The sequence below is a fragment of the Budorcas taxicolor genome, chromosome 3 (genome assembly GCF_023091745.1).
Source record: "Budorcas taxicolor isolate Tak-1 chromosome 3, Takin1.1, whole genome shotgun sequence".
In the NCBI taxonomy this organism is placed as follows: domain Eukaryota; kingdom Metazoa; phylum Chordata; class Mammalia; order Artiodactyla; family Bovidae; genus Budorcas; species Budorcas taxicolor.
Window position 1 is genome coordinate 44,846,517 of NC_068912.1, and position 25,963 is coordinate 44,872,479.

General features: G+C 35.4%; 1 protein-coding gene across 1 annotated transcript in view; it reads right to left on the reverse strand.

Moving 5' to 3' along the window:
• Positions 1-850: 850 nt before the first annotated feature.
• Positions 851-25,963, reverse strand: part of SNX7 (sorting nexin 7) — a 129,336-nt gene continuing 104,223 nt past the window's right edge. The window contains exons 8-9 of the mRNA XM_052637874.1: positions 21,837-21,989; positions 851-1,050 (exon numbers count right to left, since the gene is read on the reverse strand). Of these exons, the coding sequence (XP_052493834.1) occupies positions 973-1,050; positions 21,837-21,989 (231 nt within the window). The 3' untranslated portion in view covers positions 851-972. The remainder of the gene's footprint in view (positions 1,051-21,836; positions 21,990-25,963) is intronic.

Sequence of the window (25,963 nt, forward strand, 5' to 3'; positions counted from 1 at the left end):
AAAAAAAAAAATCCCCCAAACACAAAGTTACTAGTAGGAAAATGACTATATGAGTATTTCTAAATAATAACTCAAAAATAATTTATATTTACTTGGTAGCCTTTAAACAATTTTTTAGCTTTTAGCAAACCAACTTTCAAAGTTATCTTTAATTGTTTAAAAATATTTAATCAGTTTTGCATATTTACTTTGAATTCCTAACATCAAAGTAAATAGTATTTCAGAGAAAATTATGATCAAATAAAGGTGAATACACAGCATACTTCAGAGAAAGCAATGGCACCCCACTCCAGTACTCTTGCCTGGAAAATCCCATGGACGGAGGAGCCTGGTGGGCTGCAGTCCATGGGGTCGGATACGACTGAGCGATTCCACTTTCACTTTTCACTTTCATGCATTGGAGAAGGAAATGGCAACCCACTCCAGTGTTCTTGCCTGGAGAATCCCAGGGACAGCGGAGCCTGGTGGGCTACCATCTATGGGGTCACACGGAGTCGGACACAACTGAAGTGACTTATCAGCAGCAACACAGTATATTTATTAATATACACTGGATTCATTTTAGAATCCGATTCAGAGCCTTGAGCTACTAATAGGAAAAGAACGCACAATAGTCAGTCATTTCATATTAAACTTTTTATTAAAACTGAGTCTTTACAATATATTTAAAACGACATATTCCACAGACAAATATTTAAGAAAAAAAATTTATGTATAATTATTGGCATACAAATTTAAGAACATAGTTAAAACTAAGCTAAATATTTATATGTATGTATATGTGTGTGTACATATATATATATATCCAAATTTATATCAATGATCTGGAACACCTGAGCTTTAAGTTGTTGGTTTTCCAGATAGTGTGAAATACTTTTCATCCACTTTCGAAAGGATCCAGCCCACTGAGAAAGAATAACTTTGGTTAACAGACATTATCTTCCAAAGATCACATAGAGGTCTTCAATGAGATTACAATTTATCTTCAGAGGCTTCTTCCAAGTGGAGATCTGTCTGTGATGTAAGGAAGGATTCCCATGTAGCAAGGCACTAAATAATGGAAACACACCATCAGCAGATCAACAGTAGTTCACTTTCACTGATAGAAAAATTAGTAAATCCTTATATAACTGTTCTGATAGCAATGTGTCCAATATCTCTTCTCCATTGGCTTGCCAGGATCCCTGTCATTTTTTACATATTTTAACTCTTAATGAGGGAAATTATTGCTAAATAAGATGAAAAGATAAAGGTTAAAAAATTAGCATGGATTAGATTGCTGAAATAATCTACTATTTCCCCACTGTCAGGGCAGAAAACAGATCTAAATTACAGAGGAAAAGATGGACCATTTGGATATGAGGCAGGCATAAAGCATCTAGACAGAGGAGTAGTGATACAAGCATGGTTTAATCAGATCTGAATCCTACTATACCACATATGTTTGTGCAAAGTGATTAATCTCTGTTATAGTTTCTTCAGCTATAAATTAGGTTAATGATAATACCACAAAAGCAGTTGTGGAAAATTAAATTTACGTAATCTGTATAAATCTCTATGCAGAATGCCTGGCTCAAAGTAAATATTTAAAAATCAGCAATTATTATATTATAATGGTCTACCAAGACTAAGTAGTGAGTGAAAGTGAAGTTGCTCAGTCATGTCCGACTCTTTGCGACCCAATGGACTGTAGCCTACCAGGTTCCATCGTCCATGGGATTTTCCAGGCAAAAACACTGGAGTGGGTTGCCATTTCCTTCTCCAGGAGATCTTCCTGACCCAGGGAGTCTCCCGCACTGTAAGCAGACGCTTTACCATCTGAGCCACCATTAATGTGTCCAGGAAATGAATCAAGGTGATCTAATTGAGAACTATAGAACAAAAGAGTATACATATTTCTATGTGCACATAAAACATATACCAAAACTCACCATATTCCAGGTTATACAATAAGTCTCAATACACTTAAAAAGAGTAAATCATATGAGGTTTATTCTCTGAGCATAGTGAAATTAACTTAGGAATCGGCAGTTGAAACGTATCTGAAAAATCCCCAAATATTTGAAGTCTAAAGAAGAAATAACAAGGTAATCTAAAAAGTATTTTATTTTAAACTGAATGAAAATGAAAACACAATATATAAAAAAAATTTGGGATGCCACTAAAGTAGTTCATAGAGAGAAATTTATAACACTAAACACCTATGTAAGAAAAGAAAAAGGTCTTAAATGACTTCAATTTCCATCTTAAAAACTAAAACAGGACAAATTATACCAAAAGTTTAAGTAGTAGAAGGAAAAAACCAGAAAAGATAGCAGTTGTAAATCAATGAAAGAAGAATCACTGGATCTTTGAGAAGATTAACAAAATTGATAAACTTTTAGCCAGACTGTTCATAAAAGAAGAGAGATGATATAAACTACCAACTGTTAAGGTTAAGAGAGGTGACATCAGTCTAAATTCTACCGAAGGAAAAGAAAATATTATTGAAAACTTTATACCTATACATTTGAGAACTTGAATAAAACCAATGAAAAGACACACACTACCAAAATTACCAAAACTCACTCTAGAAAAAGTAAATCTAGAAAAAATAAATAATCCAAATAAATCTGAATTTTTTGTTAAATATCTTCCCATAAAGAATACTCCAGGAATAAATGGCTTCCCTAGCAAATAGTATCAAAAATTTAATGAAGAATCATATTAATTCTACACAAACTTTCAGAGAACTGAAGAGAAAGGAAAGGTTTCCATCATACCAGAGATATTACAAGGGAAGAAAACTACAGATCACTACCCCTCATAAATACAGGTGTAAAAATTTTAAACAAAATTTTAGCAAATCAAATGCAGAAATCTATAGAAAGAATTATACATCATGACCAAATGGAGTTTATCCCAAGAATGTAAGATTCAATTAATGTTCAGATCAATCAGTGTAACTGACTGTATTCAATGTAATATCATCTCAATTGACATGGAAAGACATCTGTCAAATTACAAATGTCCATTTCTTAGTTTAAAAAAAAATTCTCAGCAAACTAGAAACAGATGGGGACTTCCACAACTTGAGAAAGAACATCTTCAAAAAACTTACAATTAACATCATATGGACAAATGTATTAACTATTAGCTGTTATTAGTATTTTATTTCTTTTGAATGCCAAGAAAAAAATTTAATCCAGCTCTATCGATACTTAAAAATCTCCACCAAATTCTGAACATAAGAAAGGAAATAAGCAATACCTAAATACATATAATGTTTAAAAACCTATCCACAATGTATACAAAACTATGGAACTGAAGGGCTAATAGACAGTAGAATCATAGTTCACCTTTGTAAAAAGTCCTGTTTCCTGTGTGAAACTCATTTCTGGCCTCTTCTGCAAATTCATACATAATCTACTATCTGGTAACCCTCCAGGGTAGCCCAAAGCAATTGCTGCTTTCAGGAGATATCATATCTTTTTGATAACTCTGCCAAACTATTATTTAAATAAACTTCTGAACATATTCAAGGCAAAACTCAATGAAAATGTGAGCAGTCTGCTCTATTTAGAATTCCTGTCAGGTAGATCCAAACTGCCCCCAAAATGGTATTAATCCTAATGTGAAGAAGCTTCTATCATTGTCATATTCTTCAACTATCCTAGTTTAATAAATGTCTAAGGGAGATCAGCCCTCCACGCTGATTATTGCTGTGAATTAATATTTTCATTTCTAAAGAAAATCCTCAGAAGGACAGTGAAATGTGGTAAAAGAAACAAACTAGCTACTTAACCATTTCCTTATCATCCACCACATGAAAGGCAGAAAAACAATTTATGTATTTTGAAATATAGATTATAGAACACTAGCATAGGAAAACAAGCATCATGATGCTGCTAAATATCTATATGAATACTCGGTGAGGCATCATTGTGGTTGTTATCCCATACTGGGCTTCCCTTGTGGCTCAGCTAGTAAAGAATCCACCTGCCATTCAGGAGATGTAGATTCAGTCCCTGGGTTGGGAAGATCCCCTGGAGAAAGGAAAGGCTACCCACTCCAGTATTCTGGCCTGGAGAATTCCATGGACAAGAGTCGGACACGACTGAGCAACTTTCACACTTGACTATCACATATCACTTTCTTTAAACTTCACATGATGACTATGAATCTTATTTTACAGATGAGAAAGCTGAGGATCAGTGGTTAAATGTTTGTGACATGACAAATCTGATAAGAGGGACAGCCATTTACTAGGAAATGGAAAATAATTAATAGCTTGAATGACCACAAGAGTACATTTAATAAGTCACTGGGCCATCAAGGTGAGATAACTTTCTTTTACACAATGTAAGAAGAACCATTTTTGAGGAGAAGAGGGCAAAAAAAAAATGCATGATTGCAGGTGGATCCAGTTTTAGGAAAGTGTATCAATGCAGGTGGAGTGTGGAAACTGATTCTTTACATACCTTTTGGAAGTTTTTAAGCATTTCCAGGTGTACATATTCTCTTTGAAGATGACTGAGTTAATAACATGCCAGGCAGAAAGTAAGTGTTCAATACATGCCGAGAGCATTGGGAAGGAATGTACTGAACTGCTGGTGCAAATACACTGGTCATCAGAAACAGTGCACTTTTCAATCTGAATATTAATCAACTGACATCCTGGCTTCTATTGATCGCTAAATGTGTTAATGTTCAGTTTTGCCATAAAAACCTGATCCCTAGTCAGGGTGCTGACCAATCAGTTTTCTGGGTCTACAAACTGGAGACATGGCCCTGAACTGTGTAACTCCTGATGCTACCAATCATCTTTTGGAATTTTGACAGCAGATATTTTCACTAACTAAATATGCTAATTGCCCCCTCCTGCCAATGTTTAATATTAACCTGTTAATATTGATATGTTGTATATTTATTCAGTTAATGTACATAAGTCTATTTTTTAAATAATCAAAGATAACCTCTAATGCTCTTTAAATCTCTTTATCATTTTTTGAGTATGAAAAACTAAGTGAAAACTCAAGAAATGGATTTTTTATACCATAAGTAATTGGGATAATTGAATGATACAAAGAATCATCAAAACAACAACAAAAATCTGAAAACCCAGTGTGAGACTTGTTCATAATTGTAAATTATATATATATTTTAAAGTATTTCTGTTATTTGGCTTCTCACTGTTTTCTATCAAGGAACTGATTTATTCCCATTTTTAAATCATTATAATTAGTAAAGCAAGCTAATATCTATTAAAATTAAAGTAACAATCAAAAATACCTAGTGTCACAGTTGACTTGACCTTTAATTGTACCCCTTAGCTCATCAATGGCAACCTGCTCCAGTACTCTTGCTTGGAAAATCTCATGGACGGAGGAGCCTGGTAGGCTGCAGTCCATGGGGTCACTAGGAGTCAGACACGACTGAGCGACTTCACTTTTACTTTTCACTTTCATGCACTGGAGAAGGAAATGGCAACCCACTCCAGTGTTCTTGCCTGGAGAATCCCAGGGACAGCGGAGCCTAGTGGGCAGCCGTCTATAGGGTCGCACAGAGTCGGACACGACTGAGGCAACTTAGCAGCAGCAGCAGCAACTTAGCTCATTCTAGTTTGATTATCATACTGTCATAGAGCATCAATAGCAATTCCACATTTAGTTGAATAATGTGCATATTTTTTGTACATATTATTTTATTTGATATAACAATACTCTGACAAACTGAAGTAATTGCATCTTATAGGTAAGAGAACTGATCTGTTGAGTCCAGTACTCTTTTCTATTGCCCTATGCTTCTCACTGCAGTAAAAGAAAGCCCATAAACATGTTGAACATGCTATTAGGCATGTTCCTAGGTGGCACCAGTTTGTAGCCAAAGACCAAAAACTGTAGCTTCTCTTTGAAGGCACGACTGGGAAAGACTGTACAGTTAGCAAAGTGAGCCAGAACTAGGGCAAACAGATCCAAAAGGTAAATAAAAGCCCTTTCGTTCTGACACATGCTTAAAGACTTCTTTTTAAATAGAAAGTAAGTTTTAATTACAAAACTAGTCTTGAAAGTAAATCTCTTGCTATCTCAGTAAAAGCAGTGATGACATTTTGCCCTAAGAAAAGGTAAATGTCTCTTTAGCTCTCAAAAGTGATAGTGATCCACAAGTAGATGTGATTAAATTTTCTAAAGAATGAATGATAACAAAAATGGGGTTTCTGTTGGTTTAATATAGCTTCCAATGAAAGCTTCCACATTAAAGAATCACTATTTTCTCAAAATGGTGGGATATAAAGAGGTTCTGTCCCACAGTCTGAAAACATTCAAGTGAATGTTTTCACTTTTCTGGGCCTATTTACCCATTCACAGAAGAGGAGGCTTAAACCACGTGCATGCATCAACTTTCATTTGAGAACCTAAAATGGCCAACACAAAAATAAACAAATGCAACCTAGTTATTAACCTAAAAGCTTTTGCACAGCAGAGGAAACCATAAACAAAATGAAATGACAACTTACAGAATATTTGCAAATGACGTGACCAACAAGGGACTACTCTCCAAAATACATAAACAGCTCATACAGCCTAATATAAAGGAAAAAATTGAAAAACGAGCAGAAGTTCTAAATAGTCATTTCTCCAAAGAAGACATACAGATGGCCACATGAAAAGATACTCAACATTGCTAATTATCAGAGAAATGTAAATCAAAATTACAGTGAGGAGTGACTGAGCACACACACATCGCCTCACACAGCTCAGAATGGCCATCATCAAAAAAAATCTAAAGCAACAAATGCTGGAAAGGGTGCGGAGATATGGCAACCCTCCTACACTGTATGGAGAACATCCACGGAGAACAGGATGGAAGTTCTTTAAAAATCTAAAAATAGAAGTACCATATGATCCTACAATCTCACTTCTGGGCATAGATCCAGAGAAAATCATAGTTCAAAAAGATACATGCACTCCAATGTTCATTGCTGTGCTACTTGGAAGAACTACGGCATGGGAGCAACCTAAATGACCACTGATGAAAGAATAAGAGGTGGTAATATATACACAATGGAATATTACTCAGCCAAAAATGAATGAAATAATGCCATATGCAGCAACATGGATGGACCTAGAGATTATCATTACATGAACATTACATTACCTAGAGATTATCATTACAAAGTGAAGTAAGTCAGACAAAGAGAAGTATCATATGATATTGCTTACATGTGGAATCTAAAAAAAAAAAAATACAAGTAAACTTATTTGTACCAAACAGAAATAGACCCAAAGACATGGAAGTCCAACTTATGGTTACCAAAGGGGAAAGCAGTGGGAAGGGAGGGTAAATTAGGAGTTTGGGAATAACATATATTCATTATTATATATTTAATAGATAACCAGCAAGGACCTACTGTATAACTCAGGGAGCTATACTCAATACTCTGTAATAATCTATAAGGAAAAAGAATCTGGGAAAAAAATATATATATGTACGTATAAGTAAATCACATTGCTATACACCTGAAACTAATACAACACTGTAAATCAACTGTACTTAAATAAACTTTTTTTAAATTGGCAAATGAGATCGCATATAATTAATAAATATGCCTTGCTCTATTTGGCTTAACAGAGTGTGGAAAGGCATCAAACATACAATTTTACCTCTCCCCTCAGTATTTGATATTTGTAAGTTTTTTGCCTCTAAGACTTTTCTTTCATCTTTATTTTATTATGTACATATGTACATACATGTACATATATATTTTAATACCAAATACAATTTATGATGTGTATACTATTATTTTCAGCACTTTACAGAAGAGGATACTGAGGCTCACTGAAATAATGAAAGGTGTCTGAACTTAAAGTCACAAGTTAGGCCTATCCAAAGCCCATGTTCTTAGTGACCAGGTGATAGTGCCAACATAAAGTTTTATATCTCCATAGGTAATGCTATGACCCTGTTCATGGAACAGCTAGTGGAAAACCTAGTCTCATGTAAATTATCACAAGAATCAAATCAATAAAATATTATCTATATATCTCTGCTAATGAAGTAAAATAACCATAAATTTGCCTAAAACAATAACGATATCTACTAATATAAAATGTGATAACAGCCAAACCTTACCATGTACTTTTTTTTAAACCAGAAATTTCCACATTAAGTCAAAAGCTGTGCTTCTAGTTTTCCTACTAACCCCAATGACATAATAACTGCATCTCTCTTAATAAATTAAAACAAATATGACTGCACATCCTTTACATAATTTAATGCTATCTCAACTATCTTGGGCATAGATGACATCACCTACATGTGAGGAAACACTGAAGCTCAAATATGTAAACATCTCCGTACTAGGCTAATATCATTGCAAAATAAATTACACTGTAAAAATTGTAGGCCATACCTAAAATGAGGGCAATGGGGTGTGTAACATTTTAGTAACTGCTTTTTTAATCACCTAGACCTAAGATCCAAATAGTAATGAAAACTATTAGGAGCTGCATATTTAAACATTTTTCTGAAATATAACCAATCTAGAAAAAAATGAGAGATGATGTTATAAAAGGAAATCAACTTCTATTATTTTTCAATGGCTCAAAATTATTCAATAAATTTCATTTTTTGAAAAGTCTAAATTAAATTCAGAATAAACTGCTAATTTATCATTTGAGAAATATCAGTAACTTCAAAATGACAAGATTTGCATTTTTTTTAAATTAGTTTTACATATTCCTCAAGAATATAAGTAATAAGTTTGCATTTGTAAATACTGCAAATGTTAATACTGTTAAATGTTAAATGATTGCAACAGTTAACACAAAAAAACTCATTAGCTACAAACGCCATCTTGTGGTCCTTTTAAAAATTATTTTGTAGTTTGTAGATCTCCGTTAACTCAAGATCTTCTAAAGATAGAAAGAGCCTTGAAAGTGAAAGTGAAGTCGCTCAGTCGCGTCCGACTCTTTGCGACCCCATGGACTGTAGCCTACCAGGTTCCTCTGTCCATGAGATTTTCCAGACAAGAGTACTGGAGTGGATTGCCATTTCCTTCTCCAGGGGATCTTCCCAACCCAGGGATTGAACCCGGGTCTCCTGCATTGTAGACAGATGCTTTACCATCTGAGCCACCAGGGAAGTCCTTAGATACAACCAATTCCATTTCTCTCATTTTCACATGTGGAAAAGTTGGAGCTCCAAAGATCTAACACACTGAAAATATATAGAGAGAATACAAGAGCCAAAATTTTCATATTTTCCACTCATACTTTTATATACGATATCATCATTCTCTTTTTTTTTTAACTAGTAACAAGCCAATTACATGAAGTTTGTCCAGTTTAGTACCAGACACTTCAAACAAACTAAAAGAAAAGCACATTTACTTTTGGATTACTGGATCAAGGCACAGCTATGATAAAGCACATTATTTTAAAGCATTTCACACACTTTCTAATTTTATTCTTCTAAAAACCTGTGAGGGATGTGTGTGGATAGGGGGCAGGGGCAGAGGAAGACCATTGGTTCCACCTTTTGACAGATTAGAAAGCTAGGTATAGAGAAAATATGACCAAGATCTTATCTTACATTTAGTAGCAGCCATCCTGATATCTAAGTTTAATTTGCTTCATTAGGAAATCCACCTTTTTTCTTCAAAATGTTACAACATGCAGTGTGTACATGTGTGTTTTAAGTCATTTCTTCCTTTTCTTTACAGGAACTATTACATTGGTCCATAGCATATAATCTGTCCTTTATGAAGCACAGTGAGATGTAAGTTCTTGATTCAGAATCTAGATAATTTTAGAAATGATTACATTATAAAATGTAATCACCTATTTAAATGTTTGATTAACTTAACTACAGAAAAACTCATCTAACTCAAAGGTTGGGAAAAGATAGACTGTCGATGCTATGGTATAACTGTCACTTCTACACCTAAATTCAACTTCGCTTGTATAAATAATTGAAAAATAACTATATCTCAGAATATAAGAGATTAATGAAAATGTTTTTAACGTAAGTTTTTAAGAAAGCAGAAACCTATAAAACAACAAAAGCTTTAAAACTTACATGAACACAATAAAAAATGTTCATAGTTATTTGGAAACATGAACTACAGCTTTGGAATATGCAATTTAGAATAGAACTCATCACTTAATAAACAAAACAACACAGTTACATGATACTTTTGAATTCTAAAAATGATAAATACTTCATTTTTAAGGTTTCCTTCAGTTCAGTTCAGTCGCTCAGTCGTGTCCGACTCTTTGCGACCCCATGAATCGCAGCACGCCAGGCCTCCCTGTCCATCACCAACTCCTGGAGTTCACTCAGACTCACGTCCATTGAGTCCGTGATGCCATCCAGCCATCTCATCTTCTGTCGTCCCCTTCTCTTGCCCGCAGTCCCTTCCAGCATCAGGGTCTTTTCCAATGAGTCAACTCTTCGCATGAGGTGGCCAAAGTACTGGAGTTTCAGCTTTAGCATCATTCCTTCCAAAGAAATCCCAGGGCTGATCTCCTTCAGAATGGACTGGTTGGATCTCCTTGCAGTCCAAGGGACTCTCAAGAGTCTTCTCCAAAACCACAGTTCAAAAGCATCAATTCTTCAGCGCTCAGCTTTCTTCACAATCCAACTCTCACATCCGTACATGACCACTAGAAAAACCATAGCCTTGACTAGACGGACCTTTGTTGGCTTAGTAATATCTCTGCTTTTGAATATGCTATCTAGGTTGGTCATAACTTTCCTTCCAAGGAGTAAGCGTCTTTTAATTTCATGGCTGCAATCACTTAATAAATAAAACAGTACATTTACATGATACTTTTGAATTCTAATAATGATAAATACTTCATTTTTAAGGTTTCCTTAGAAGCATATAAAAATCAGACCTTGGTGCCTTTAAACTGAATTCTATAATTAATCATGCTTAATATACATTATAATACTTGAATATCAGCCAGATTATAAATTTTTAAATGATATAAAACACTACCTATGTTAATTTGAAGATATGAACAAACTTCTAGAAAACAGAAGGAACTTTAGAGCAGTGCTTCTCAAACTATCTGTGGTGAAGAACACATCTTTTGTTGGCCAAGAACCATTAGTGATCATACTGAGCTGACTAGTTTGCACTTCATGCCACAAGAAATCATCACAAAAGCTGGACAGTATCCCAACTGGCCTATACTTGATTCAACAAAAGAAGTCTAATAATCACCTGGACATCATGACAATGTCAAATTGCCCTAGAATATTTCAACTGGTTATATTCTATTTCTGAATTTATGTTATAAATCTGTAATAAATAATTTATGAATTAGGCATTAGTCCACACTTTAAGTAACATAACTTTAGAGATCAATATAATTACCCAAGGTTTCCTAAATTGTGTTCCATGACAGGCTAAGGCTATAAGAAGAAATGCTAACCTAGTCAAAGTTATGTCTTAGATTCATAAACCATATAAGAACATGGGCTAAATCACTTTAGTCGTGTCTGACCCTTTGTGACCCCACGGACTGAAGCCCTCCAGGTGCCTCTTTCCATGGGATTCTCCAAGCAAGAATACTGGAGTGGGTTGCTGTGCCTTCCTCCAGGGGATCTTCCCAACACAGGGGCTGAACCCCTGTCTCTTATGTCTTCTGTACTGGCAACTGGGTTCTTTACTACTAGCGCTACCTGGGAAGCCCATATAAGCACATAAAACGTTCTAAGAACTTCTTTAATAAACATGCCTGTTTAATTCAAACTTATTTGACTACAGAATCTACCTTGTCTATCAAGATAAACACCCTTTAACATTACAAAAACTAATTTCCTATAAAATGCATAGAGAAATTCTAGTTTAAACAGAATTGCTGATGTACGTTATTCAACAACTGCTTTAAAATTCCCAGTGGCAGAGAACTAATTTCTTTGCAATGCAATTTAATATAGAGAATTATAATACATAGGATATAATTCTTTTTCTGTGAATTCAAATTATTCAACTTCCAAAAGTTAATTCTAGATATGCTTTCTTTTTAAAAAAAAATTTCATTGGCGTATAGTTGCTCAGAACTATGTAGTTTTTCCAGTAGTCATGTACAGATATGAGAGTTGAACCATAAAGAAGGCTGAGTGCCAAAGAATCAATGCTTTTGAACTGTGGTACTGAAGAAGACTTTGCAAAGTCCCTTGGATTGCAAGGTTAAACCAATAAATCCTAAAGGAAATAAATCCTGAATACTCATTGGAAGGACTGATGCTGAAGATGAAGCTCCAATACTTTGGCCACCTGATACAAAAAGCCAACTTGTTGGAAAAGACCCTTATGCTAGGAAAGATTGAGGGCAGGAGGAGAAGGGGACGATGGAGGATGAGATGGTTGGATGGCATCACCAACTCAATGGACATGAGTTTGAGCAGGATTTGGTGATGGACAGGGAAGCCTGGTGTGCTACAGTCCATGGGGTTGCAAAGAGTCGGACACTACCGAGTGACTGAACAACAACAGGAAGGGTGGCAGGGACTTTTTTTAAAAGTGTCTTTAAATGGCAACCCACTCCAGTGTTCTTGCCTGGAGAATCCCAGAGATGGCGGAGCCTGGTGGGCTGCCGTCTATGGGGTCGCACAGTGTCGGACATGACTGAAGCGACTTAGCAGCAGCAGCAGCAACATAACAAGACCTCATGAATCTTATAAAACTTCAATTTTGAAAGAAGCAAATTTCAATGTGGTGATTAAGACAAAGACCTAGTAAATTAAATGACTTAAACTTGACAAAGTATACTATCATTCTACATGCTGAAAATAATCTTTTTGCAAAGTATTTTTGGTTTGAATATAAAGATTCCTTGGTGCTAGGGTGTGGGGTGGGGGAAACCAGTTAGAAGTAGATTTACAACTTGGAATATGAAAGGACTTTGTCATCAATATAGAGGATAACATTTACCTTATTTGCTATGAGAGAGAATTCCTTTGAATCACTGAAAAGCTGTATCAAATTATTGAGGTGAAACTTTAAAAAGGTAGTTGGCTACCACTGAGCAGTTCTTTTTTTTTTTAAGACAAGTGGAACTGAAATTTACTCTGTCAAGAGTTCATAGCTACTAAACATCTTCAGATGGTTTTACAATAAAGGCTTTAATGAACATTAGAAGTCTTACATTTTTATCAGTTTCTTAAGTATTTTCTAGATAATAGTTCCATAAATATTTCAGACATGAATTCCATAAATGACTTCTGTGAACAAATAAATCTGAGATCTTAAACAAAGGTGAACATAGTTCTTTTCTAAGGAGTATCTTAGGAACTTTAATGTGTTAAGATGCATTGCAACCTTCTTCAATAAAATGAAACAGCATAACTTAAGAGGAAGGCACTTGGCTATGAAGTTGTCATACCCAATGACAGCAAAAGTAAAATAAATGGGAGCAAATGATTGTGCGATCAAATATGTCCTCAAATAAACAATTAGAGACTCAAAAACTATGCCCAGGGACTTCCTCCAGCATTTGTACTAGTTGATTTTAAAAATTTATAAAATGTCTTTAATGTAGCATTCCCTCAGCTCAGTTTATAATTTCATCTCTTCACTCAACCAAGATTCCTGGTACAATCTATCAAGCTGAGAAGGCAGCTTCCCAGCCTCTGTGGTTGGTATTCTCCATGGATGCCTCTCCCACAACCAATCACCTAATAACAGAGGACCATAACAGCATCCCATGAACAGCCCAAGCAAGAGTTTATTGAAGATTTTGTTTCTATAAGCAGCGGTGAAGCCTCTCATCTGAGAGTAAGAATAAAAAGTTTTAAAGTCTTAGGATGCACAAGGTTATTTCCTCTCTGCTTCCCTTGTTTTAAGCATTATTATTATGTACCTTAAGATTCTATTTCAAATAGGAATTGATTGCTTACCAAAAAAAAAAAAAAAAAAATTTCGATAGAATAAATGGTAAAAAGGACAAGATTAATCATTAAATAATCAATAGTGTTGGTCTCTTTACTAAAAATACAAAGGGGAAAGCTCCTAGGCATTCAATGGAGCATTATGGCATTAAGAAGATGAAAACTTGATGTTTTGATGAAGATGACTGTCCCTAAATAAACTGGATGGTCCCTAAACGTGTGGTGTACTGTAGCCCGAATTTGTTAATCTTGACATCAGGTTTCTAATGAGTACCTTCCAGTGAGTAAAAAAGTCAGTAACGTGGACAAAAGAATGTAATGAATTGGAAATTCTAACTGGCACAAAAATGGTCAGGTTGAGTAAATATCCAAGCATCTTAGCCTCTCAAGCAGGTAGCACGTTCACTTTTCAGGAAATCTATCTTACCCATTAATGGAAATCTACTGAATTCACTAGGGTGTATAATGTAGTTCTGAAACATTCTTCTAACAGTTCCAAATAGAGACTGTTATTTTCTGAAGGGTCGTTTAACCACCATCAGAAGATCTGTCTTCCTGAGTTCTAGAGATTCGGTAAGGTACCAGTTTAAGTAAACATTATGAGGCATGATTGTAAAAAGAAAAGTACCCTGATATGGATTACAAAATCCCTGTCCTAGATAACACTGAATTATTCTAGCTTTTTGTTTTTATGATTTTCAAAGGGAGTTGAGACACACATTAACCTTAAAGAAAGTATCTATTTACTCCATTTCATCTTAAGAGACTGTCAACATAAAAATATAATTTAAATTGCTGAACATAGAGCAACTATTATGCCTCTCTCCCAACATTTAAAAGGAAAACTAAGAAACTACAGGTCATTCTTTGTGACCAAAATGATACTAAATAACTATAGTTAAGTAAACCTTCAATCACTTCCATCCCCTCTACAAGAAAGACATAATACTGATGCTGAAATTAAACTTTTTTGTAATTTTTCAAATCACTTTACTAAATTCTGGGGAATATGACTAGATGGCCAGGGTTTCCTTCCTTTCCTTTTCTTTGACTCCCAGATTTTCAAAATAGTACTTTGTCATCAAGTTTCTGTCTTGTTACATAACAGCTCCTCTTTGTCGGATGGAGTTAGATCTTGGGAAAGTTATTTTCCCTCACTGCTCCTTTCAATTACTGTAGATGAACAGCAAGTCCATAATTTATCTGAGACCCAATTTAGAAAAAAATTATGAAATCTCAGACAGATACATAAATTCCACTCATCAGAATCTTCTTAGCTGGCAGCTTTATTATCATTATCAATGATATCAACATATCATTATCAACTTTAACCTCTTAAAGTCACAGTGTTTGGGAGATACCTTTACTTGGAACATGGTGTTTTAAATATTCATGAAAAATTTTTAAAATGTTCCAAAATATGTAGCACATCAATGAATGTAAAACAAAAAACTCTTTCGCTCCAGTTTATTTTACTATTCCCCAATATAACAAGGAATAAATTTCTAAATAAAAACAACTATACCTGAAAACTTCTAGGAGATTCAATGCTTATCTGTTACTTACTTTGTAAAAGAACTTCCATGATGTGTATTTTTAAAATTTTCTCTGCTGTTTGAATGGTCCGTATATAGCTGGACTTGGATTTTAGGGAAGCATTGGTTGTGTTATTGATTTGGCTAGACTGTGAACTCTTGAAATGATTTTTTTTCTTCTTTTATCTCAGAGAAAACATCCTATACTAGATGCTTTTCTGCTTCCTAGATACCCATGTAGATATAAATATTTTTATTATTCAATAATGATAGAACCTTCTACTAAGTCAGTTTATTATGATTCAACTAAATGAATTCAAATACTCTTTCATTAAAAAAGTAATATATTGTAAAGCTGTATCAATCAAATGAAAAATACATATACTTATTATTCTTCCCTAAGGGGAAGATTTAAGTTTTAATTTGAATGCTGCTTAGCATAGGGTTTTGATGTTAAAGAATGATTTTACATGAGGCAACTAACATTCTTAAATAAGACTGATAGCATTTGAAATGAAGTCACCTCTATCTTGGCTATTTCTTGAATATCTTATCAAGAAAGATCTTAAGTCTAATGTTCATAATTATTTTAAATAGTATTGTTTATGAGAGCATAAAAATTTACATAAATGTTCAATTATTAGTAGTTATCTTCACTAATAAAGATATATGAACATTATGTACTATATAAAGATCAAGTTACACAGAAAAATGTTTAAACAAGTGAAAAATATAGAATTCAAAATAACACATGTCCACTGTAGTCATCATGACACAAATAAGTATCATGTTTTTATGTTGACATATTTGGAAATGCAGAAATTTTAAAATATTTTCATCAGCATAGAGCAAATTATTTTTCTATAAATGTATTTCAATATACCCCTCTGTAGGAGATAAGGTTATGGGTATTCTTTATTTCTTCTTTATACATTTGTGTACTTAACTTTTGTTGTTTCTGTACATGTATTAATTCTAAAACCAGAAAATGAGGCCAAAAAGACTTTCATATATTAACTCTAAAATAAACTATGTAAAGAAATAAATTTTACTACTTCAAGTATTACATTCAGTTAACTACAAATGATTTTATTTGGCAATAATTAATATTACATGATCTTTTCATGATTATATTATTAAACTTTAAAGAGCATATTATTTCAGTTTATGATATCTACCAAGGATTCCTTCCCTTTAAATTTCTTCACCATCATAATAATTATCAGCATCAGCATCATCAACAACAATAAAAACATACTATTTTGTACCTTGTGTTTTTGTTTATTCACTAAGTTATGTCTGACTCTTGCAACCCCATGGATTGTAGCCTGCCAGGCAAGAATACTGGAATGGATTGCCATTTCCTTCTCCATGGGATCTTCTCAACCCAGGAATTGAACCTGCATTTCCTGCACTGTACTTCCCTGGTGGCTCAGACGGTAACACGTCTGCCTGCAATGTGGGAGACCTGGGTTCGATTCCTGGGTCGGGAAGATCCCCTGAAGAAGGAAATGGCAATCCACTCCAGCACTCTTACCTGGAAAATCCCATGGACGGAGGAGCCTGATAGGCTACAGTCCACGGGGTCGCAAAGAGTCGGACACGACTGAGTGACTTCACTTTCCTACACTGCAGGCAGATTTTTACCACTGAGCCACCTGGGCAATCTTATTTTGTACCTACTAAAGAACAATTAGAAAATGTCTGTGCACTTTATCCAACATGTCATAGTTTATAGTTTTAGCATCCCTTCACATTTTAGTAAGAAATAACTTTCTTTGGTTATTTGGATACTTATATACTTTGAAATTATTCACTTTGAAATTATTCACCTATGGTTAATGGGACTTTTTATTTTATTGCTTTGTTCTTCTTATTTTTTCAAAACTGATTCAAGTTTATTCTTAGTTACTGGTCATAGAGAACACAATTAGGAATAGCTTCATTTTACCTATTCAGAGTTTATTTCAGATCCTTGTTTTATATTTGAGGTCAACTGTTTCTAAGTTAATTCACACATCTAAGTCCAATATTTTAGTTAGACAATAATGGGCCTTTGATACAGACATATCTCATATTTACAAACTGATTTTCCTCTGTCATTTTAATAGTTAAATTTTAAGTTATAAACAAGTTGTGACCATTTCACTTCATAAAAGTCCAAAGACAAATGTTTATACCCTATTTTTTCTATCACACTAGGAGCAAATCCCTTTAGGGATTTATTATTTATTTTTTTACAAATGTTGATGAAGACAGAAGTATTTCCATAATAATATGATTAAACTAAAAAGGAACTGGAAAGATTCTGCAACATTTTACTTCCTTATATATCTGACATATTCTGAAGTCAACAGATAACAGCAGACTGTTGCTGTTTCAGGCCATACAGTCTGTGTGTTAATTAGGAAGCCTTGATTATATAAGGGCTTCAATTTCCGATTATGCCTGGAATCATGTGCCAGATCAGTTAAAAGTTATTCACTCAGGAAAAAACTCAATAAATAACTTGAGATGTAGAGACCAAGTTATAATAAAGAAAACCAATGATTCCTCCAAACATCTCCATCTAAAATGCCGTACACTTGATATAATTTTAGTAAGATTTAGAAATACAATTCACTTGGAGGAAAGACTTAAAAACATAGATATAAACTGCTGTGAGGGACAAAATTTGCAATACGGCAATATGGCACAGTGATGCTAATTTAACTATTTCTAAGAAGATAGTATTTTGTATAAACTGAGTGCAATCTATGAGAATAAAAAAAAGTGTGCATTTATGTGAGAGGTATAGTCAAAATCCAAACATTTCAGTTGAAGTTCAATGGAACTACTATGAACATTTTCTCTTAAGAAAATTAAAAATCCAAACTTAGAACTAAGTTTTGCAGACATTATCATTGAGAGGACAACATAGTATTCAGTGTTTGTCACATGATTTTTATAACCTAATATGTTTTATAATCACAATCACTTATAGTATAATGTGTATTCTAACTTTCTTAAAAATTATTTCAATTATTAATTGTCATAGCACTCCTATAATGTCAGTGTGGCCATGTTCTATTATAAAGGAGAGGTAAAGTTATTTCTATGGATTTAAAACAGTTGTTAAAAAAAAAGCGTATAGTGACAAATCTGCTTTATCCAACAGAAATATTTTAAATCATTTCAAAATCTGAGACTTATGGGGAGTTCCTTTTAGATATTTTAATTTACTTAAGGTTGTTATTATAGAATAAAAAAGGAGGGGAGGTAGAAAACGATCTTTCCAACAACACTTGCTAAAAAGAAAATCACTTAAATCTGTCCTCCAATCTGTAGCCTGCTGCCACGAAACCTCTATGTCAGTTCACCTCTCTGTCTTTGTTGCTCCACTTTCTAACCAGGCTCAATATGTTTAGTTTTGTTCCACTATGACCCATATATAGCCTGCGTGATCATTCTAAAAGGCAAGTCCAAATTGTCTCTTCCCTGCTGAAAACTCTTTAATGGCATTTACCATTTCCCTTAGAATGAGAAATAAAAAACAAAGCTTATTAAGGCCTTCTTCAGACTTCCCTGGTGGCTCAGATGGTACAGTGTCTGCCTTCAATGCGGGAGACCTGGGTTCATTCCCTGGGTTGGGAAGATCTCCTGGAGAAGGAAATGGCAACCCACTCCAGTATTCTTGCCTGGCAAACTCCATCAAAGGAAGATCCTGGTAGGCTACAGTCCGTGGGGTCGCAGAGAGTCAGACACGACTGAGCGACTTCACTTTCACTTTCAGCCTAATAGGGTTCAGGACATACTAACACAAAATATGACACACTGTCATATTAAGATGAAAGAGTTTGAGAAATAGAAGTGGAAAGGTCACTCTGACCTTCTTCCAACCCTTACCTCCTGAGGCAAGTCATAAAATCCTCAAGTAAGAGGTGGGATCCTCATCCCCAGAGGAAAGGTGCATCTTTACCTCCGAAGCCAAGGACATGAGAAGACTCCTAACAAACAGGCCCTGCTAAGTCTCCCTTAGTTTACTGGGCTTACGTTATACCCCTTAACCTATCCCTCTCTACACGACAACCCAATCTTCATCAAAACTAGCATAAAAATACTCAGATCTATTTCTTCTGATCTTGATTTGTTGATGAAGGCTCCTGTGCCACAAAGAAATTATATTCATTCAACTTATATGCTTTTTCTCCTGTGAATTTATCCTTGTCAGTTTCATTTTCAGACCCAGCCAGGGATCCTATGAGGGTTGAGGGAAACATTTTCCTCCTCTACAAGCCTCATATTTCAATTCAACACTATCTCTACTCCACCATGCTCCCAAAAGGAACCTCAGTAATTTGAACATGTTCTCTCTCACCTCTCTGCTTTTGTGCATGTCTTCTCTGCCTGGAACTCTCTTTCTCACATCTGAATCTTGCTACCTCTCATTCATTATTCAGGACTCAGCTTAAATATATCCTCTGAGGAATTGTCCTCTTTCCTTCTAGATTAGGTTAGATGCCCTTGCAAAGTCTTCCTATCCTGGATCTTATTATACTTTTTATTATAATATTTTAATTGTAACCACATGAGAAAGAGACTGTGTTTGTCTTGCACACTGTGGTCTCTCCAGGACCCAGCACAGTGGCTGGTGGTAGTAGGGGCTCAAGTATTTCTTGCTGAATGAAAATATCAGTATCAGTTAGATAATCTTGCAAATTATAAAATATTTTAAAGTACCTTTAACCTGGCAAGCACTACAGAGTACAAAATATAATTTTTTTAATGTATCAATTTCATATAGTCATATATTCAGACAGAGATAAGGTTAAAGATGTATTTTAATATATACCTTCTAGGAAAAGTATGTTCAGAATAGCTAGATGAAGCAAGCAATAGCATAAAATTCACTGAAAATAAATACTACTGTGTTCAAAAAAGACAATCATTTGAAAAGCAAAATGTTGATTAGGCATTTTTCCTAAGGTAAACAAAGAAAGAAACAAAACCAACCGAACTAAACTAGAGTGAGCTAATGCTCTTCTCTGACCTTTTTGAATAGCTACAGAGGAAAGGTGGGGATGGAAGGGACATTAAGTATAAACTCTGAACTAATTTCCTGCTCATTCAAACTTCTATTTCTTTCCTGACTTTGCAAACAATACAAGAAAAGGAGTGTGCATGCTCAGTGGCTAAGTCATATCCAACTCTTTGTGACCCCAAGGACTGTAACTAGTCAGGTTCATCTGTCCACGGAATTTTCCAAGTAAGAATACTGGAGTGGGTTGCCATTTCCTTCTCCAGGGGATCTTCCTGACCCAGGGATAGAACCCGTGTTTCCCGTGTCTCCTGAATTGGCAGGAGGATTCTTAAGCACCGAACCACCTGGGAAGCCCGGGTAAGAAAAGGAGAGGAAACGAAATTTTAATCAGCTAGGAGAATCATTAGGAAGCCCGATCAAATGATTTTTGAAGATGTCAGATCCTGCCAAAACAAGAAACTGAAGGGAAGACAAACAAAACAAAATGGTAGCATTTAATTTTTTTTCATATATAAGATTCTGTTCAGTTTATTTGTATTGTTTAAAATTAGGGAATAGAAAAATAGAAAATAAAAAAATCAGTGTTTAAATAAGCTCAATTGTAACATATAAAATATTTGCAGCTTTTTATGTAATATATTAGGAAACCATTTCAATTTGGCACTGGTCAAAACAACTTCAGTATAACTGCTAAAAGTCATGACTACAACTCATGGTGGTTTTGTAATTTCTTGTCTGCTTCATTAATAAATGTTACATTTGAGGGTTTTTTTTATGGCTACTTCTTAAACTTAAATCGCTTCCTGTCATCCTGAGTCTTACCTTAGATCAGTCTAAATGTGCAAAATGGCACTTACTTTTGTCCCTTCCCCTATATTCTGAGTTTTACATGAAAGTGAAAGTGAAGTCGCTCAGTCATGTCCAACTCTTTGCGACCCTGTGGACTGTAGCCCACCAGGCTCCTCCGTCCATGGGGTTCTCCAGGCAAGAATACTGGAGTGGGTTGCCATTTCCTTCTCCAGGGGATGTTCCCAACCCAGGAATCGAACCCATGTCTCCCGGATTGCAGGCAGATGCTTTAACCTCTGAGCCACCAGTTTTACATGAAGATAGCAGAATTCTCTCTCACGTCAAACTCAGCTCATATTAGGCACGTGGGCATGCTGTGGAGGAAGGAAAGCTCATCACCTTCTTACAGGTAAACACTTTGTGTTGGTGGGTGGGTTTCGTGATGCTCTGTTGACTGGCAGCTCCACTGGCACTGAGCCACCAGAGAGGACTTTGAATGTGACACTTGGTTCCTGAACAGACTCTTTCAACACAAGACAAACAGAAAGTAAGAGAGAGGATAACTTTCTAAAAAGAAAAAGAAGGCAATACTGCATATCACTAATTACCTGTTCATAATAGAGGATGTTTTCCTCAGCCATATTTGTAAATGCTGACTTGATATCATTTTGCATGTTTTGTTTCCATCTTTCCCAATCTGCTTTCAGGGCATTATTAGCGCACTCCACTTTATCTTCCAGTTTTCCAGTCTCTTCTGTAAGCTGAGTTAGATCACAAAGAGAGATCAGTTGATCTATGCATTCCTGCCACTAAGCAAATTCTTTGAATCTAAGATGAATATTCCATATTTTTAAAAAGCACAAGAGTATTTTTTTTGAAGAGTTGCCAGTATAGTCAGGGATGTCATGTAGGGTTCTAAAGGTCTGCGACCAATAGCACTTGACTTTGGATAAATCTCTCAAACCTTGGGCCTCAGTCTCACTATTTATAAATCAAAGGAAAATGAACTACAAGTAATCTCAAAATTCTTTTGCAATAACTCTCTCATTACCACTGTTTGTGGTGATAATATTTATATTAAAAGATATGGTTTCACATCTTCAGCTTTTCTTTCCTGCTTCTTACTTTTCAACTGTTTTGAGCAGAATGCTCAATTAACTGACATGTTATAAGGTCCATATAGATTATCCAGCCTGGAGGCCCAGGGGATTAACTGGCTACATTCCATTCAGCTGGTAACAGAGACAGGTTTATATCTCAAGACACATGACACTGATTCCACACTCCATTAGACAAGCTGTGTATGACAGTCAAACCTCCCCAAATCACCCAGCAACATTTGAGCACGGAACCCACCAATGTACTGCTTTAAATTTAACATATTATATTTATACAAATTTTAATATATTTATCCATATTTTATTTATTCTTATATTCAGCAAACATATATTTATTAAGTGTCTTCTATGTATCAGGCATTCTTCAAGGGCCTGGATATTCAATAATGAAGACAACAGACAAAAATTCCTGCTTTTACCAGAACTTATATTCTATCAGCAAAGACAAACCATAAGCAAGACAAATGAAATATCTATTATTTGATAATAAGTGCCAAAAAGAAAAATGAAGTAGAAAGGTAGATAAGGAGTATAAGAACAATGCATTTTTAGATAAGATGGCTAGGGAAAATCTAAATAAAGTGTCATATCTAAAGTTGATCTTAGAGTGAATCATGCAGCTCTTAGCAGGAAAAGCATTCCTGGCAGAGAAAAAAAACAGGGCAATGGTCTAGAGATAGAAGTAGGTCTGGATGGTCCAAGAAGAGCAAGGAGACCAGTATGACTGTAGCAGGTGGCAGAGTTAAAAAAGAGGGAAGATCCTAGGAGATGCAGTCAGAGAAGCAGCTGGGTGACCAGATCTTACTATGCAGTCCAAGATAAAGGCCCTAGGGTTTATTGAGTGTGACCAAAGGCAGGGACAGTTAAGGAGAATTAACACCATTTCTCCCATGTTTTATTAATAAAAGGGGCATTATACATTACTACTCTTCCTTAACTCCAAGTGTTCAAAAGAGGCTGTCATTAAGAAGGTCACCATTACAGACATGTTAAAAGGTAATAATGTATGTCTTAGAATTTAAAAAAAAAATGTTATTTTACTTTCAATGCTTGCTTAAAATTTTATTCATTTCATTCATTTTTATTTTTTTCACTTTTTATTCATTCATTTTGCTATGAAATTTCACTCAGACTTTATCTCATTGTAGCCATATTTGCCCTCAGACTAGATGTTTGGTATTATATAAATCTTTTATTATCTGCAAAATGTAATGTGTTAATGGCTCAGTCATGTCCGACTCTTTATTACCCATGGGAGATCTATTTCATATGTAGGGTTGGTTTTCATGGTTTGTGTGTGGTGGGAATATGTAGTTTTGTTTTTTTTTTTCCCCTTAACTTTCTTGTTTTGTTTGTCAACTATCTCAGTGAGGCCATTTATTACTTTTATGGGTACCTATAAACTGTGGTGCTGGAGAACACTCTTGCGAATCCCTTGGACTGCAAGGAGATCCAACCAGTCTATCCTAAAGGAGACCAGTCCTGGGTGTTCATTGGAAGAACTGATGCTGAGGCTGAAACTCCAATACTTTGGCCACCTCATGCAAAGAGCTGACTCACTGGAAAAGACTCTGATGCTGGGAGGGATTGGGGGCAGGAGGAGAAGGGGATGGCAGAGGATGAGATGACTGGATGGCCTCACCGACTCAATGGACGTGAGTTTGGGTGAACTCTGGGAGTTGGTGATGGACGGGGAGGCCTGGCATGCTGCAATTCATGGGGTCGCAAAGAGTCAGACACGACTGAGCGACTGAACTGAACTGAACTGATGACTCTATGGGATAATTATTTTGCTAAATCATAGAGGATGTCTAAAACGGTGTTGTGTGTGTATGTATGCTCAGTTGCTTAGTCGTGTCTGACTCTTTACAACCTCATGGACTGTAGCCCACTAGGCTCTTCTGTCTATGGAATTTTCCAGGTAAGAATACTGGAGCAGGTTGCCATTTCCTACTCCAGGGGATCTTCCCAACCCAGAAATCAAACCCGTGTCTCGTACATTTCCTGCATTGGCAGATGTATTCTTCACCACTGTGCCACCTGGGAAGCCCAACAGGACATTAACAGGAAGTCTAATAGTGGACTTTGGATGCTGGGGAATAAGCTAAGGTGAAATTACTGACAGGCCAAATTCAAACAGGATCCATAGAAAGCTCATGCGCTGGTTACAAAACCTCATTTCCCTGGGTTGTTGGCTCAAATCTTCCCATTTTCACAGCCAGATGGAAATGACTGGAAAAGTATCTTTTTTATATCTAGGATCAAGAGGTAACTAGACCAACTGTAACTACACTTTTTCTCCTCCGCTTAGGTTCTGCAGTCTAAAACTGCTCTGCACTGGAGTGGGATGACCTGCAAAATTCTTTACTGAAAATAGCTTCAGGAAACAGTATCTAAATCATACGTTCCATCTTGCTTCCCCTCCTGATAGAGCTTAAAACGGTGTCACTGCCATAAGGGCTTTACAATAATCTTCTCTTTACCAACCTGCAACTCCCCATCTGGCTAGCCCTTGTTAGTGGTGGCTAGGCTGGTTGGTGCTTCTGCTCTGGCCCAGAGCTACTACATTCTTAAAGAAGTCCTGTCCTGTTCTCTGACTTCACTCCAATCCACAGAAATGTCTGTAGCCTTATCAGCATGGCATTGAGATTATATGATTAATGATAGGTTGAACTGATCTCAGACTCCATATTGGTCTTTCACAAGCTGTATGACACTGGGTAGACTACTTTTTGAAGGCTTAGATTCTTCATCTACAAAATGAACATAAAAATAATGATACCTATCCCATAGGAATTTTTATTTAAAATTGCCTGAGATAATGAACACATTAACTAATGTTCACAGTGTCTGACAATTTGCCTACTAAATGTAATCTATCAGAACCATCACCAGCACCACCATCATCAGCTGGTGGAATGGGAGCTGACTGCCTCTCCTCTTCCAGTATTTTAGTCTCCAGAAATATCCTATTCCTCTGCCAGGATCTAGGTATTAATTTCCATGGCAATTTCTTGATTTATTCTCACCAATGTACATGATAATATATCCAATTCTATGTAATTCATTCTAAATATATATTTACCAATTCTTATTTTTGCTGGCTATATATATATATAGACAGACCATTTTTATTGATGACTCCATCATGACTTTAGTTTGAAAACCAGGAAAGTGACATTAGGTATTTCCTCACACTGAATCATCTTCCCATAATTTTAACTTTTAGGAAACTCTAACTGATAATAAGTACACAACACTTAATTCAAATTAGAAATAATCTGGACTCTATCTTTCTTACCAATTTATAAAGATATATTATTAGATCTCCCTTCCCTTAGTTGACTGCAATTTTAGCAAGTTTTTGCTAAAATATGTCCATACAGGTGGCACAGTCAAGGTTATGAAGATAAACACTCAATATAATTTCACCAAAGTGGGAGAACAACATGTCAGGGGCCTGGCAGACTAAAGAAGCCCCTCTAAGCACATGGCAAAGTTTCAATAACTCTAAAGGCAGGAAATTAAATTCATAGTTTCTACCGCAAAACAACATAAAGACTGAGTTTTAAAAGATTAAAGTTTGAGTCATTCATTTCACAAACACTGGAAAATTG